The 17053-nt window shown below is 47.7% G+C and overlaps 1 protein-coding gene across 1 annotated transcript; it reads left to right on the top strand.

The window, feature by feature from the left end:
- The first annotated feature begins 10612 nt into the window (after positions 1-10612).
- On the top strand, positions 10613-16554 carry LOC115124192 (CDGSH iron-sulfur domain-containing protein 1-like). The gene is made up of 3 exons (XM_029653573.2): positions 10613-10997; positions 13984-14186; positions 14468-16554. The coding sequence occupies exons 1-3, from the start codon at positions 10970-10972 to the stop codon at positions 14555-14557; spliced, it is 321 nt and encodes a 106-aa protein (XP_029509433.1). The 5' UTR covers positions 10613-10969; the 3' UTR covers positions 14558-16554.
- The last annotated feature ends 499 nt before the right edge of the window (positions 16555-17053 follow it).

The following is a 17053-nucleotide window of genomic DNA, read 5'->3' as shown; positions in this document are numbered from 1 at the left end:
GGGGAGGGTGGTGATTCTTGATGCTGTCAGGGAGAGGGGAGGATGGTGATTCTTGATGCTGTCAGGGGAGGGTGGTGATTCTTGGTGCTGTCAGGGAGAGGGGGAGGATGGTGATTCTTGATGCTGTCAGGGAGAGGGGGAGGGTGGTGATTCTTGATGCTGTCAGAGAGAGGGGGAGGATGGTGATTCTTGATGCTGTCAGGGAGAGGGGAGGGTGGTGATTCTTGATGCTGTCAGGGAGAGGGGGAGGGTGGTGATTCTTGATGCTGTCAGGGAGAGGGGGGAGGATGGTGATTCTTGATGCTGTCAGGGAGAGGGGAGGATGGTGAATATTGATGCTGTCAGGGAGAGGGGAGGGTGGTGATTCTTGATGCTGTCAGGGAGAGGGGGAGGATGGTGAATATTGATGCTGTCAGGGAGAGGGGGAGGGTGGTGATTCTTGATGCTGTCAGGGAGAGGGGGAGGATGGTGATTCTTGATGCTGTCAGGGGGAGGATGGTGATTCTTGATGCTGTCAGGGAGAGGATGGTGATTCTTGGTGCTGTCAGGGAGAGGGCGAGGATGGTGATTCTTGATGCTGTCAGGGAGAGGGGGAGGATGGTGATTCTTGATGCTGTCAGGGAGAGGGGGAGGGTGGTGATTCTTGATGCTGCCAGGGAGAGGGGGAGGGTGGTGATTCTTGATGCTGTCAGGGGGAGGATGGTGATTCTTGGTAAGGTTTGTAGTGATAATAGGAGATGTGAGTGTTGACCATTGCCATAGTAATCTGAATATATCTGCATCTGAGTATAAAAAATAGTTTTTTCCTTCTGTTTTTCAACATTTCTGTTTTTTGGTCTTTGGGATATCTAGTGTCACATGTATGTACGCAAACAGGAGTTGACATTCTGGTTAAGCTCTGAGTTGGCCAGATAAATCAATGCCGTAACAGAAAATGATTATACACTGTACGAAACATTAGGAACACCTCCCTTTGCCCTCAGGACCGCCTCAGTTCATCAGAGGCATGGACTATATGGTGTTGAAAGCGTTCCACAGGGATGCTGGGCCCATGTTGACTCCAACGCTTCCCACAGTTGTGTCAAGTTGGCTGGGATGTCCTTTGGGTTTGTGGACCATTCTTGATACACACTTGAAACGGTTGAGTGTGAAGAACCCAGCAGCGTTGCAGTTCTTGTCACACTCAAACTGGTGCGCCTCACACCTACTACCATACCCTGTTCAAAAGGCACAAATATTTAGTCTAGCCCATTCACCCTCTGAATGGCACACGTACACAAGCCAGGTTTCAATTTGAAAGGTTTTGTAAATCCTTCTTTAACCCCGTCTCCTCCCCTTCATCTACATGTCTCCTCCCCCTTCAACTACACTGATTGAAGTGGATTGAACAGGTGATGTCATTGTTAAGAGCCTCACCACGTGGTCTGAACGTTAACATGCATCTCTTGCACTACAGTTTTGGAAAGGACCTTATTTTTCACATGAGCAAGAAATCATAAAAAAGAAAAAGGTTAAAGGCCCAGTGCAATTAATGTGTTTCCCCCCCATGTGTTATACGCTGTATATTTCCACACTGAGGTTGGAATAATACCTTGAAAATGATGAAAATGCCCTTTAAGGTGTAAACTGTTTGAAAAGTCTGCATGAAATGTCTGCTATGTTTTAGTGAGATTGAGTGTTGGCCTGAATAGACCAATGAGAAAACATTCTAAACCTTTCTGCCAATAACAGCTACTTTTCTATTTTCACCTCCCCACTCAGACCACTCCATGCTAAATTCTTGCTTGAGAAATGTCTCTTTGCTAAGAAGCTATTTAAAAAAGGTATTTAAATGTTACCCAGAATTGATTTGATATTGAGATTTAAATAAAAGGCTGCTTTGAACTTTTAAGTTACAACACACTGGGTCAGGGTTCCCACATGACCATAACCGTGCTTGTTTATGGATGACGGACAGAACACCGAGGTGACCATGCTCCGAACACCTGTGTATAACAGAGGAAGGTCACGTCTTTAAAATACTGTCGGTTGTAACTGTTTAAATCGGGTTAAAACGGTGTACAGTAAGTGTTCATTTCGTATTTGTGAAATCATTTTGATGCGATGTGAAAGGAGAGGACTTTATATTTCCAAAACCGTATTGCAAAGCGAGGATTAATAAAGTTTTCTAATTAAACAGCGCATGTGATTGTAGTTGACATGGTCCCAGCTGCGGGCGATTACTTACGGCTAAGGAGTGTCTCATTGTACTCTCCGGATCAGGGTTTCCCTGGCGCATCAACTCATCAAGCTTTGATTATTTGAATCAGCTGTGTCGTGCACTGAGGTAAACATGGATTCAGGTTGGATATTCGCCTGTAGTTTTCCTTACGTCCACCAAAGGCAGTTAGGGACCGTCAACATAGTGACAAATAGCTCTTTAACCGTTACTCCTAAAACTTTAAACTGGTTCTAGCTAACCCGATGGCATAGACACACATTGCACACACTTTTTTTTATTTTTGTCGATTTACATCTCGCACTATTTTAACATTATTTATTACAATTTTTTAAAATTTCAATAGCTCCTTGGTCATGTGACCTACTGACTTCAAACAAGGTTCATAATGTCCACTGACTGCCCGTCTATATTGCACACCCTTTAGTTTGTCCCTTTTCATCTCACACGTTTCCCGTTCATCCATTTATTGCCCGTCACTAATTAGATGAGGCATTTGACTACCTCAAGAGACTCTTCATTATGTCCAGCCGTTTACCCCAGCTTCATCCAATTAACTCACTTTGACATGAGGGGGTCACAGCCACCCCGAAGGTGGTATGAGTGCGACCACAAAGGGTAGCATACTATGGTCAGACATCATCAAATTGATATCCATTCGAGTCACACCCGGTGGTATCATCAGAGGCTTTTCGGTCTTCCAAACTGGACATCAGTTGCCGCTACTAACCTTCAGCGGACTTTAACTGGGTTTTTACATCGACATCAAGTGCCAGTGCAATACTTATAGGCTTGAGGACCAAATACCCCTCGTGGTATCTAGCGGCACTGTCGACCGGGTGTTCGGAAGAAGCAACAGAAAATAATCATCCCCTTTCAATCATTTGCTTGCCTCAGTCTGCCCTCCGGGACAGAACCATAGGAACCACCTTTACCAGCGCTTCATTACTATTCCTCACTGTGGCACGAGGGGGAGGGGGTCACAGTCACACGAGGGGGGGGTCACAGTCACACGAGGGGAGGGGGTCACAGTCACACGAGGGGAGGGGGTCACAGTCACACGAGGGGGAGGTCACAGTCACACGAGGGGGGGGGGTCACAGTCACACGAGGGGGAGGGGGTCACAGTCACACGGGGGGAGGGGGTCACAGTCACACGAGGGGGGGTCACAGTCACACGAGGGGGGGTCACAGTCACACGAGGGGGGTCACAGTAACACGAGGGGGTCACAGTCACACGAGGGGGGTCACAGTCACACGAGGCGGGGGTCACAGTCACACGAGGGGGTCACAGTCACACGAGGGAGGGGGTCACAGTCACACGAGGGGGAGATCACAGTCACACGAGGGGGAGGGGTCACAGTCACACGAGGGGGTGGTCACAGTCACACGAGGGGGTCACAGTCACACGAGGTGGGGGTCAAAGTCACACGAGAGGGAGGGGGGTCACAGTCACACGAGGGGGGTCACAGTCACACGAGGTGGGGGTCAAAGTCACACGAGAGGGAGGGGGTCAAAGTCACACGAGGAGGGGGTCACAGTCACACGAGGGGGTCACAGTCACACGAGGTGGGGTCAAAGTCACACGAGAGGGAGGGGGTCACAGTCACACGGGGGGGAGAGGGGGGTCACAGTCACACGAGGGGGAGGGGGTCACAGTCACACGAGGGGGGGTCACAGTCACACGAGGTGGGGGTCAAAGTCACACGAGAGGGAGGGGGGATCACAGTCACACGAGGGGAGAGGGGGTCACAGTCACACGAGGGGAGAGGGGGTCACAGTCACACGAGGTGGAGAGGGGGGGGTCACAGTCACACGAGGTGGAGAGGGGGTCACAGTCACACGAGGGGGAGGTCACAGTCACACGAGGGGGAGAGGGGGTCACAGTCACACGAGGGGAGAGGGGAGGTCACAGTCACACGAGAATGGGGGTCACAGTCACACGAGGGTGGGGGTCACAGTCACACGAGGTGGGGGTCACAGTCACACGAGAGGGAGGGGGTCACAGTCACACGAGAGGGAGGGGGGTCACAGTCACACGAGGGGAGGGGGTCACAGTCACACGGGGGGAGGTCACAGTCACACGAGGAGAGAGGGGGTCACAGTCACACGAGGGGGAGGTCACAGTCACACGAGGGGGAGGTCACAGTCACACGAGGGGAGGTCACAGTCACACGAGGGGAGGTCACAGTCACACGAGGGTGGGGGTCACAGTCACACGAGGGGGAGGGTCACAGTCACACGAGGGGAGGGGGGGTCACAGTCACACGAGGGAGGGGGAGGTCACAGTCACACGAGGGGAGGTCACAGTCACACGGGGGGAGAGGGGGGTCACAGTCACACGAGGGTGGGGGTCACAGTCACACGAGGGGGAGGGTCACAGTCACACGAGGGGAGAGGGGGTCACAGTCACACGAGGGGGAGGGTCACAGTCACACGAGAGGGAGGGGGGTCACAGTCACACGAGAGGGAGGGGGTCACAGTCACACGAGGGGGAGGTCACAGTCACACGAGGGGAGGGGGTCACAGTCACACGAGGGGGAGAGGGAGGTCACAGTCACACGAGGGGTAGAGGGGGTCACAGTCTCACGGGGGAGGTCACAGTCACACGAGGGGGGGGGGGTCACAGTCACACGAGAGGGAGGGGGGGGTCACAGTCACACGAGGGGAGAGGGGGTCACAGTCACACGAGGGGGAGGTCACAGTCACACGAGGGGAAGTCACAGTCACACGAGGGGGAGAGGGGGTCACAATCACACGAGGGGGTCACAGTCACACGAGGGGGAGAGGGGGTCACAGTCACACGAGGGGAGGTCACAGTCACACGAGGGGGAGAGGGGGTCACAGTCACACGAGGGGAGAGGGAGGTCACAGTCACACGAGGAGTAGAGGGGGTCACAGTCTCACGGGGGAGGTCACAGTCACACGAGGGGAGAGGGGGTCACAGTCACACGAGGGGGGTCACAGTCACACGAGAGGGAGGGGGGTCACAGTCACACGAGGGGAGAGGGGGTCACAGTCACACGAGGGGGAGGTCACAGTCACACGAGGGGAAGTCACAGTCACACGAGGGGAGAGGGGGTCACAGTCACACGAGGGGAGAGGGGGTCACAGTCATACGAGGGGGAGGTCACAGTCACACGAGGGGGAGAGGGGGGTCACAGTCAAAGGAGGGGAGGTCACAGTCACACGAGGGGGATCACAGTCACACGAGGGGGAGGGGGGTCACAGTCACACGAGGGGAGGTCACAGTCACACGAGGGGAGAGGGGGTCACAGTCAAAGGAGGGGGAGGTCACAGTCACACGAGGGGAGGGGGGTCACAGTCACATGAGGGGGAGGGGGGTCACAGTCACACGGGGGAGGTCACAGTCACACGAGGGGGAGAGGGGGTCACAGTCACACGAGGGGAGAGGGAGGTCACAGTCACACGAGGGGGTCACAGTCACACGAGGTGGGGGTCAAAGTCACACGAGAGGGAGGGGGTCACAGTCACACGAGGGGGAGAGGGGGTCACAGTCACACGAGGGGGAGGGGGGGGTCAGAGTCACACGAGGGGAGAGGGGGGTCACAGTCACACGAGGTGGAGAGGGGGGGTCACAGTCACACGAGGGGGAGAGGGGGGTCACAGTCACACGAGGGAGAGAGGGGAGGTCACAGTCACACGAGGGTGGGGGGTCACAGTCACACGAGGGGGGGGTCACAGTCACACGAGGTGGGGGTCACAGTCACACGAGAGGGAGGGGGGTCACAGTCACACGAGGGGGAGGGGGTCACAGTCACATGAGGGGGGTCACAGTCACATGAGGGGAGGGGGTCACAGTCACACGAGGGGGAGAGGGGGTCACAGTCACATGAGGGGGAGGGGGGCGGTTCACAGTCACACCACGGTGGATTTGAGTGTGACTGCAGCAGGTGGGTACGCTCCTTTTTGAATTTCATTTCAAGTTGACATTCAGTGATCCGTGCCCAGTGGGAACCTAGACTTCTTCCCTCTGTTTTATGGTTCCGCAGCAAATCAATGGCCGTGGATGGTACTACCCACATCAGATGTAGGCCTCCCTCCCCAGACAAGCTGGAGATTCCTCTCCCCACTTCATAGGGCATGAGCAAGATCCATGCAATTCCCTATCACTGCGGGGCCAATGGTTATAGTCTCTGCCTCATGTCTAGTGAGCGTAGAGGAGACCTCCCCACCTTCAAAGTGTGGGGCTGGCGAGCACCGTAGCTAGGGAGATCTGCGAGAAGGGCCCTGTGCACGTCCAGAGTTGCCGCCGCCAACCGCCGGACCCAACCCCCCCACCAGTCTGCCTTTGGCCCAACCACAGACACCACCCCGACGAATCCCAGCACACAGCCCCTTGCGAGATCACGGACGAGAGACCGCGAGATGGGCCGCATAACTAACTTCCAATGGCGGCGAGAGGAGGGCGATGGAGCGACTGCTCCCCAAGCTGCAGCTCGAGCCCAGCCCCGCATCGCACCACAGCTCGACCGACCCAGCCCTTAGAGCCAATCCTTATCCCGAAGTTACAGCTCTTTTTGGCCAACTTCCCTTACCTACATTATAACATGCCAGAGGCTTTGTTTGCCTTGGAGACCTGCTGCGGATACGGGTACGACCCGGCATGAGATTTACACCCTCTTCCCCCGGATTTTCAAGGGCCAGGGAGATCTCACCGGACATTGCCGAAACCGCTACACTTTCCAGGGCTTGGGCCCCTCTCTCGGGGCGAACCCATTCCAGGGCTTGGGCCCCTCTCTCGGGGCGAACCCATTCCAGGGCTTGGGCCCCTCTCTCGGGGCGAACCCATTGCAGGGCTTGGGCCCCTCTCTCGGGGCGAACCCATTCCAGGGCTTGGGCCCCTCTCTCGGGGCGAACCCATTCCAGGGCGCCCTGTCCTTCACAAAGAAAAGAGAACTCTCCCCGGGGCTCCCGCCAGCTTCTCCAGGATCGGTTGCGTTACCACACTGCATGCCTCGTGGCGCCCGTCTCCGCCAGTCCGTGGACATTCTGAACCTTGTGTGAAGTCAGTAGGTCACATGACCAAGGAGCTATTTAAATTTGAAATTGAGAAAAATTCATGTAAAAATGTGTGAGGTGAAAATGGACAAACTAAAGGGTGTGAAATATATTAGGGTAGTCGGTGGACATTCGGAACCTTGTTTGAAGTCAGTAGGTCACATGACCAAGGATTGAAATCTGAATGTAAAAAAAAGTTTGTACTTTGTTTATGCTCCCTAATTCAACTCAGAATACAAAATGCTGCACACATTTCCACTTTTATTAGCTTTGGAAAGTGAATTAATGTCCAAATCATGAAAATAAGACCTGTGCAATGTTTTGTGCAATTTTTCCAACATCATGACACTTATTTGGAGTCTGTGGCTCAGGTGGTTTGAAAGCTATTGAGGTTTTAAAGTGTGAATATCCAACTCGAAACTTGTGTAGTGCTAGGGCAAAACCAAAACGTGCACCCAGGGGGAGCCCCAAGACCGAGTTTGGGTAACTCTGCTCCAGAGCAACAGTGAACCTTTCTCTCCCGAAGACTGCACTCCATTGTCTAGATTTCCTTCTGGGCACAAGAGGGCACCGTTTTCCCGGAGATAAATTATAATTCTCAATCGTGCATTTTACCTCGACGTTTGGCCCTCGAGACATTCTGTAGGACCGTCGGTATGGTGCGTTCGTATATTTAGACACGTCACAGCACGACACATGTTGGGTGGCTTTTCCGAACAACTAAAAAGCAATACAAACTGACATACATACAGAGGTGAATATGGCGGACGTTTCTGAGAGGACGCTGCAAGTTGCAATCGCTATTTCATTCGCAGTCGGTTTCCTTTCTGGATGGCAGGCCAACCGAGCGCGGAGGAAGTTCCTTGATTGGAGAAAGAAACGACTGCAGGATAAACTCTCCGAAACACAGAAGAAACTGGACTTGGCGTGAAAGTGAAGTAGGGTGTGTAAAGTAATTGACCTATGCGTTGATGTGTAGCTACATTGTATCAAACATGTTGTAACAGACATGTTAGATAACTGGTAACGTTGCATTAGGCCTGGCCTACATTCAGTGTACAAATGTCACAAATTCTGATTTAACCTATGTTTGATGAAAGGGTTGCGTTGCAGCCTGACATTTTAGCCTCGCAATCCATGGAGTCGTTTAACTTTTTATTATTTTCACAAGGGGGAAATACGAAATAATCCTATAATAAGTGGTTGAGTTGATTTCTTTGGTAGCCTAGCCCTAGTTTACAGTTGGGAATAATTACCGCATGATGTAATAATGATTGTTCTTCTGTTTTCAGGTCGTCACCAAAATAAATGTTCAGCTGTCAGATCATGGACTTTCAATACAATGATTGGGATCGTTGTCACAACGAGCAGAACTGAAGCAAGATACAATGACAAGTTTCTGAATATGTTTTGTGATTTGGTGACCGTGTTTTGCTGGGTGACAGTGTTTTGCTTCGAGACTACTGCCGTTTTTACGTTTTAATAAAAGTACGTGTTTTCTTAAATCCTGTGTTTTGAAGATGCCTATGGTAATTTACTGTCTTTTTATATAGTGTAACTATTGTGTCCAAATCCATTGCGCTGAATTTCCCCAATCCCAAATCGACTTTACGCACAGGTGGAGATGTGAGAGGATTTGTTACTCCAATGTCATACCCTTTAAATATCCACAAGTGCATTGGGCGTTTGTGTATAGGGCTCAGTTTGGGATGGGGCACTATCAACCACCACTCTTATGAGCACCTATGTGAATTTAAATAAAATAAAAATATATACATACATTTATGGAAGGGATTTTATTGTACAAACAAAATCAGCATAGCGGACTAAAATCCACTCCATTGTTCGGAAGTTTCTGAGTTGAGGAACTTCACCATGGAGTGGAATTTAGTCTGCTTACAATCAGCAATGTATGCTGTGATATAAGAATGCATATGGATTATGTTAGCAATGTTCTCCAATATAACTAGGGGACTTTTATTTTGAAGGAGGAAGTTTTTGATCAAGGAACCTATTTGACCCGGAAGTGATTCCGAGTGGTGTCATAAGTATACTGAACAAAAATATGAATGAAACGATTTTACTGAGTTAAAGTTCATATAAGAAAATCAGTCAATTAAAATAAATTCATTAGGCCCTATTCTGTGGATTTCACATGACTGAGCAGGGGCGCAGCCATGGGAGGAACCAGGCCCAGCCAATCAGAATGAGTTTTCCCCCACAAAAGGATTTTATTATAGGTAGAAATACTCCTCGGTGTCATCGGTCCATTTGGCTGGTTTCAGACGATCCCGCAGGTGACGATGCTGATTACAGAGGCCCTGGGTTGGCGTGGTTACACATGGTCTGCGGTTGTGAAGCCGGTTGGACGTACTGCCAAAATCTAAAAAAAATACTTTGGAGGTGGCTTATGGTAAAGAAATGAACATTACATTCTCTGGCAACAGCTCTGGTGGACATTCCTGCAGTCAGCATGCCAATTACACACACCCCAAAAACTTTTGTTGCGTGACAAAACTACATTTTAGAGAGTGGCCTTTTGTCTCCGGGACAAGGTGCACCTATGTAATGACCATGCTGTTGAATCAGCTTCTGGATATGCCTCACCTGTCAAGTGGATGGATTATCTTGGCAAAGGAGAAATGCTCACTAACAGGGATGTAAGCAAATTTGTGCACATCATTTGAGAAGCTTTTTGTGTGTATGGAAAATTGAGGTTCTTTTATTTCAGTTCATGAAACCCACACTTTTTATATGTTGCGTTTATATTTTTCTTCAGTGTAGTTAGATGCTAGCTGTGTGTTCACATTCTGTGGGTCCCAGCTCACGTTGGGGTAGGAGGATATGGTAACTATGAGGAGGTAGATGTGGTGGGGGGGGTGGAGTGTAGCAGTATTATAACTAGGTGTTGACTGTGAGTGGGGGAGAGAGGAGCGCGAAGTCATTTTTCTTCGCCACATGGTCAATCCGACATCTGCATTGGCCGTGCAGCATTGACGGTGATACGATGGCTGCAGAAGTCAGGGCATTCATACTTATTGCACTTAGTAGAGCTGTTGTAAAGGAAGTTGTAAAGGAAGTGCGTTTGTGTTTAAACATGACCGGTTAGATAGCACAGTGTCCAATGACGGCGAAATAGCAAGGTGGTTTCTCTATCCCAGCTTCCTGCAACTATGAGTGTAGAAGCCAAGTCAAAGCCAATGTATGCTTGATCTGTACATGTGATCGGAGGCTCAGTATGAGCGTGTGACGTAATTGTGGAGCCTCTGCAGGAATGCGCCTCCCAAATGTTGTAATAATGTGGAGGGCGCGGTATAGCTCCGCATTGACATTATCGGTGGATGGCAGGCGGGAGGTCCCGCACAAACTCACTTCCTTGACAATGTCGGTCACCACAGCTCTGAGCTGCTCAGCGAAGCCCAAGACGTGCGAATGGCCTGGTTTCTGCAGAGGCCATATCACCTAAACGCTGCAGGGCCAATGCAGACCTTCGGATAGACCATATAATGCCTTTTAGGTTATAAGATATTTCAATGTGTAATTCGCACTCCGACCTGAGAAAGGCAGCAAACCAGCGTCTAGTCTACCGGAACACACAAGAAAAATAAGTGCGTTTACATTTTCAAACCTCTTAAAGTATGTGTCATTTACTACGCATTATTTAAGACGTACAGATAGTTAGCGACGCTTGTTCAACAGGACTGCCTGCATTCGTTCCAAGTTACAAGCCATGAGTTCAAACGTTTCCTTGTCAAAAGGTAAATATGCCATGTTAACTATCCAAAAATATCACTTATATTAGCTAGTTACGTACATACGTTGCAACGAAAACGGTTGTTATTTAGCTAAATATTTCCAAATAATGTGAACTATTTTTATGACATTGGCTAATGTAATCTTTAATGATTTTTTTGGCGATGGACATAACGTTTGCATGCCTGTAATTTCGTAAAACTGCGACCTTGTATTATTGCCTACTATTAACTAGCCATGTCAGCTGGCTGTAAGAGTTTGTTAGGCCGAGAAGAGTATTTTTGTACAAGGTTATACCGTATATCATTGGCATGTTTTAGCTCGAGCCTTACAGGCCCCATTCATTCCATACAATGAAATTCCTGTGTCAACATTTAAAGACACAACATGTGACGACTGCAAGAGATGGATTATTTACAAAGGCAATGCAATACCTTTTCAGCTAAATATTGTCCTTCCACTTTATAACCCAGCAGTGCTAGTAGCCTTTGTTCCCGAGGCCCAGTACTATTATATTACACACGTCTTTGGATGTAGTAGGGGTATTCTGTATGGGGGGAGTTTTGTTTAAGAGCCCCGACACTCAGCCTGGGTTTATAGAATAGACGTAAGACATTTAACGTAAATCCGAGACACTCAATGAGTATATGATATGTTGTGTTTAGTATGGTTACATAAAATACTATTCTCCGCATAACAGATGATTAGTTAAGGCGAAAATGAAAGTAGGGTTGGTGTAAAACGCGAATATCTGGCAACCCAAAGGTTCGGAGTTCAAATGTCATCATAACCAAACTTTAGCATTTGAGCTAATTAGCAACTTTTCAACTACTTAGCATGTTAGCTAACCTTTCCCCTAACCATGTTAGCTAACCTTTCCCCTAACCATGTTAGCTAACCTTTCCCCTAACCATGTTAGCTAACCTTTCCCCTAACCATGTTAGCTAACCTTTCCCCTAACCATGTTAGCTAACCCTTCCCCTAACCATGTTAGCTAACCCTTCCCCTAACCATGTTAGCTAACCCTTCCCCTAACCATGTTAGCTAACCCTTCCCCTAACCATGTTAGCTAACCCTTCCCCTAACCATGTTAGCTAACCCTTCCCCTAACCATGTTAGCTAACCCTTTCCCCTAACCATGTTAGCTAACCCTTTCCCCTAACCATGTTAGCTAACCCTTTCCCCTAACCATGTTAGCTAACCCTTTCCCCTAACCATGTTCCATGTTAGCTAACCCTTTCCCCTAACCATGTTAGCTAACCCTTTCCCCTAACCATGTTAGCTAACCCTTTCCCCTAACCATGTTAGCTAACCCTTTCCCCTAACCATGTTAGCTAACCCTTTCCCCTAACCATGTTAGCTAACATTTCCCTAACCATGTTAGCTAACCTTTCCCCTAACCATGTTAGCTAACCTTTCCCTAACCATGTTAGCTAACCTTTCTAACCATGTTAGCCCTAACCTTTTTCCCCTAACCATGTTAGCTAACCTTTCCCCTAACCATGTTAGCTAACCTTTCCCCTAACCATGTTAGCTAACCTTTCCCCTAACCATGTTAGCTAACCTTTCCCCTAACCATGTTAGCTAACCTTTCCCCTAACCATGTTAGCTAACCCTTTCCCCTAACCATGTTAGCTAACCCTTTCCCCTAACCATGTTAGCTAACCCTTTCCCTAACCATGTTAGCTAACCCTTCCCCTAACCATGTTAGCTAACCCTTCCCCTAACCATGTTAGCTAACCCTTCCCCTAACCATGTTAGCTAACCCTTCCCCTAACCATGTTAGCTAACCCTTCCCCTAACCATGTTAGCTAACCCTTCCCCTAACCATGTTAGCTAACCCTTCCCTAACCATGTTAGCTAACCCTTCCCCTAACCATGTTAGCTAACCCTTCCCCTAACCATGTTAGCTAACCCTTCCCCTAACCATGTTAGCTAACCCTTCCCCTAACCATGTTAGCTAACCCTTCCCCTAACCATGTTAGCTAACCCTTCCCCTAACCATGTTAGCTAACCCTTCCCCTAACCATGTTCGCTAACCCTTCCCCTAACCATGTTAGCTAACCCTTCCCCTAACCATGTTAGTGTAACGGATGTGAAACGGCTAGCTTAGTTAGCGGTGGTGCGCGCTAAATAGCGGTTCAATTGGTGACCTCACTTGCTCTGAGACTTTGAAGTAGTAGTTCCCCTTGCTCTGCAAGGGCCGCGGCTTTTGTGGAGCGATGAGTAACGATGCTTCGTGGGTGACTGTTGTTGATGTGTGCAGAGGGTCCCTGGTTCGCACCCGGGTATGGGCGAGGGGACGGTCTAAAGTTACATTAGCTAACCCTTCCCTTAACCATGTTAGCTAACCTTTCCCCTAACCATGTTAGCTAACCCTTCCCTTAACCATGTTAGCTAACCTTTCCCTTAACCATGTTAGCTAACCCTAACCATAATAACTAACCCTTCCCCTAACCATGTTAGCTAACCTTTCCCCTAACCATGTTAGCTAACCCTTCCCCTAACCATGTTAGCTAACCCTTCCCCTAACCATGTTAGCTAACCCTTCCCCTAACCATGTTAGCTAACCCTTCCCCTAACCATGTTAGCTAACCCTTCCCCTAACCATAACCATGTTAGCTAACCCTTCCCCTAAACAAATTCCTAAACATAACCCGTAGCCTAGATAATGCTAGGCTCCGTTAGTCCATTATTGGGCTAATGCACCTGTAAAGTAAAAAACCATAACTTAAACATGTACTGCTCTTCCTACCATAAAACAACAAATGGTTTATGCTTTCTAAATATTGTGCAAGTGTGTGTGTTGGAACAGTCAAATACATTTCTGCCTGAACTGTAGTTATCTTAAGTTTTGTAGGGTTTTAACATACTGCTTTAACACTGAATGGTAAGCTATTCCAATAGTGTTGGTGATCTTTTGTTTGTTGTATTGCAGTTGGAGGCATAGCTGAAGTAGATACTGGATCAGTCTGTGTTTCTGTTTTACAGGGGAGTTGGCGGCAGCCATCGGTGTGACTGCAGGAGCTACAGCTGCGGGCATCCTCCTCTTCCAGTACCTCTCCAAGGGGTCAGGGGTCAAGCCCAAGGTCAACTTGGACCTGCAGAAAGACAACCCCAAAGTGGTGCACGCTTTCGACATCGAGGACCTCGGGGATAAGGCGGTGTACTGCAGGTGTTGGAGATCTAAGAAGGTAGGCTAGCTGTCAATTTTATGCTCTTTGATTTAGTTTCTAGTTTCACAACTTCTCGCTATACGTTGGAGCCATGTCTTAACCACAAGAAAATTCATAGACACGTGGCATGGTACGAGGTGGTTGTGAGGAGAGCTTCTTTTTGTTTGTTTTGTAGCATATGCCTTTAACAAACGGTAGGCTAGTAAAGGGGGTATGTTATTACTCGCATTTTGAGCAGAACAAGTCAAGGAATTGAAAGATTTATTTCGGTGTACTCTAACAATGTTTCTCACCCTCAGTTTCCCTACTGTGATGGTGCTCATGCTAAACACAACCAGGAGACGGGGGATAACGTCGGTCCTCTCATCATAAAAAGAAAGGAGGCCTGAATCCAGTCACTCAATCAATCAATCATCCCGTCCATGTTATTCCGTGATTGCTGCTGACATACTGATGCACACAAGTGCTCTTCGCTACAGAAAGGATGACAGTGGTTGACAGTACACTTGGTAGTTGCTCTGAAATATGGTGACCAAATCCATTTTCGGCTATATTTATTTTATTTATTGATTGAAGCCACCCTTATCACAGGACCAAGCAGTTATCATTTTTTGTTGTTGTGGAAAATGACTTTGTAATCATACCTAGAATAATGGTAGATATTTCACTGGGGTTACCAAGGAAACAGGGGTGTGGGCATAGTGCTGTGGTATCTGTGCTGTTCAGAATGTTTGTTTTTGATCAATGTTTGCCTTTCTTTTATACTGTAGACATCATCAGAGCGACAGCGTAGCCTAGTGGTTGGAACGTTGGACTAGTAACCAAATGGTTGCAAGATCGAATCCCAGAGCTGACAAGGTACAAATCTGTCGTTCTGCCCCTGAACAAGGAAGTTAACCCACTGTTCCTAGGCCGTCATTGAAAATAAGAATTTGTTCTTAACTGACTTGCCTAGTTAAATAAAAAATAATAAAAAATAAATGAATCAACTTATCTGGCCCATTATCATACCATAGAGATCGCAATGCATCCGTCCCATTATGACACCTGTGAGTGTATGGGCAGCACCATTGTGAAAATCTCCATTTTGAAGTAGTCCATTTTCTTCTTCTGCTACTTCTATGAGTTGGTAAACAAACTGAAAGTGTTCATACTGCCCCCTAGAGGGTGTTGTCTGAACAGGTATGAAGCCAAGGCTGGTGATTTTACTGCCACCTGGAGTTATGGAATGTTTGCGCACAAATATAATTCATTGGCTGATCCCGCCTGATGACCTTGATGGAATTATGTGAGACTTCCTTAACCCATAGGAAGTCCCACCCAGTTGACTACTTAAAAATTGTGAAAGTCCTCAATGTCACTGTCCATGCTAAAACGGGCTTTTCGTCAGTAGAGTCCTCTATCGTTCTCTATGGTTGAGTTTTTCCTGACCACAGGACTTGATCAGTGATATCTCTGTACCTTTTTTATTGCAGCTGTAACTAGGGGCCCAGAGTTTTTCCATGGTCAGGAAAACTACTGAAGCATCAAGGAAACAGATGAGGTGTGACATATTTTTGATTCAACTTGTGAAATCGATTGTAAAATGGTGTCACTTTTCAATGAAAGGTTCTACATCATTCATATCTGCAAATGAAGCCGTCGTAATGATTACCTTGTTGATTCACCGTTAACACAGACTTAAAAATCAACAAGTTAAACTTGTTCCATCCATAATACATACCAATTGGATTCCTGGGTTGTGTTCAGTGCTGCTACACCTGCATTGTTTGCTGTTTGGGGTTTTAGGCTGGGTTTCTGTACAGCACTTTGAGATATCAGCTGATGTACGAAGGGCTATATAAATCAATTTGATTTGATTTGAGAAGAAAAAAAAACATGCGATGTTGTGAAACTAGGAGGTAGCTTACTAGAGAAACACTCCCAAGTTGAGTTTTCGTAAAAATAAAAAATAAAATGTTTTGCTACATTTTGCCCTACTTAACACAGCCCTGTAGCCTACTGAATGTTTTAGTGGCTGAAACTGAACTTGTCAAGCAGCACTTCTGGTAACTAGCTTTAATAATTCACTGTTCTATGTAGTGCAGTGTTTCCCCAAACTCTATCTTGGGGGACCCCAAGGGGTGCACATTTGGGGTTTTTGTCCTGGCACTACACAGCTTAATCAAATGAATCAGCTTATCAACAAGCTTTGACTATTTGAATCTGCTGTGTAGTGCTGGGCCAAAATGTGCGCTCTTTGGGTTCCCCAGGACTGAGTTTGGGGGATACGCTGACACTAGTGTGAGAATGTTAATGTCTACAGTCTGTGACCTTAGATATCTACAATATGTGACTTCATTTTAATCAATCATTTAATCATCAATAAAAAAACTATACAAATGTTCTTCCTTCTGCCAATTAAATAATACATGTGTTTTGTGGGAACCAAGTCATTTCTAATCCAGTTTGACAAGTAGATGTCATATAGCGCCCTCTATTGCTAGACACTTGTTTACAAATTCAGCCAGTTCAAACCAAAATAATGTACTTAGATTTACTTATAACGAACAGTTAAACCAATCAAAGGGAATGAATATGAAGTGTGGACACGAAGCATATTCCTCTCCCCAGGTGAGCTCATTCAGAACTACATCTCTGACTGTAGTGTAGCCCTAGTGATGCAGACCTGGGTCAAATTCCTTCAAAGGTGCTGCTCTTAATTTGGTATGTCTGGTAGCCTACAATGGAACAAATGAAAATCGACGTGATAGCAGAGCCTTGCCTTGATGACCAGTATCAGCACCATGGACGATGACAATTGCTTTTGACCTAGAGACCCAGTTGGTGTTAGATTTGCTTTGATTTATTAGGATCCTCATTAGCCGACGCCGATGGCAACAGCT

Source organism: Oncorhynchus nerka, linkage group LG16 (genome assembly GCF_034236695.1).
Source record: "Oncorhynchus nerka isolate Pitt River linkage group LG16, Oner_Uvic_2.0, whole genome shotgun sequence".
NCBI classification, from domain to species: Eukaryota; Metazoa; Chordata; class Actinopteri; order Salmoniformes; family Salmonidae; genus Oncorhynchus; species Oncorhynchus nerka.
Note: the sequence above shows the minus strand (reverse complement) of the source record. Positions and strands in the feature narration are given on the sequence as shown.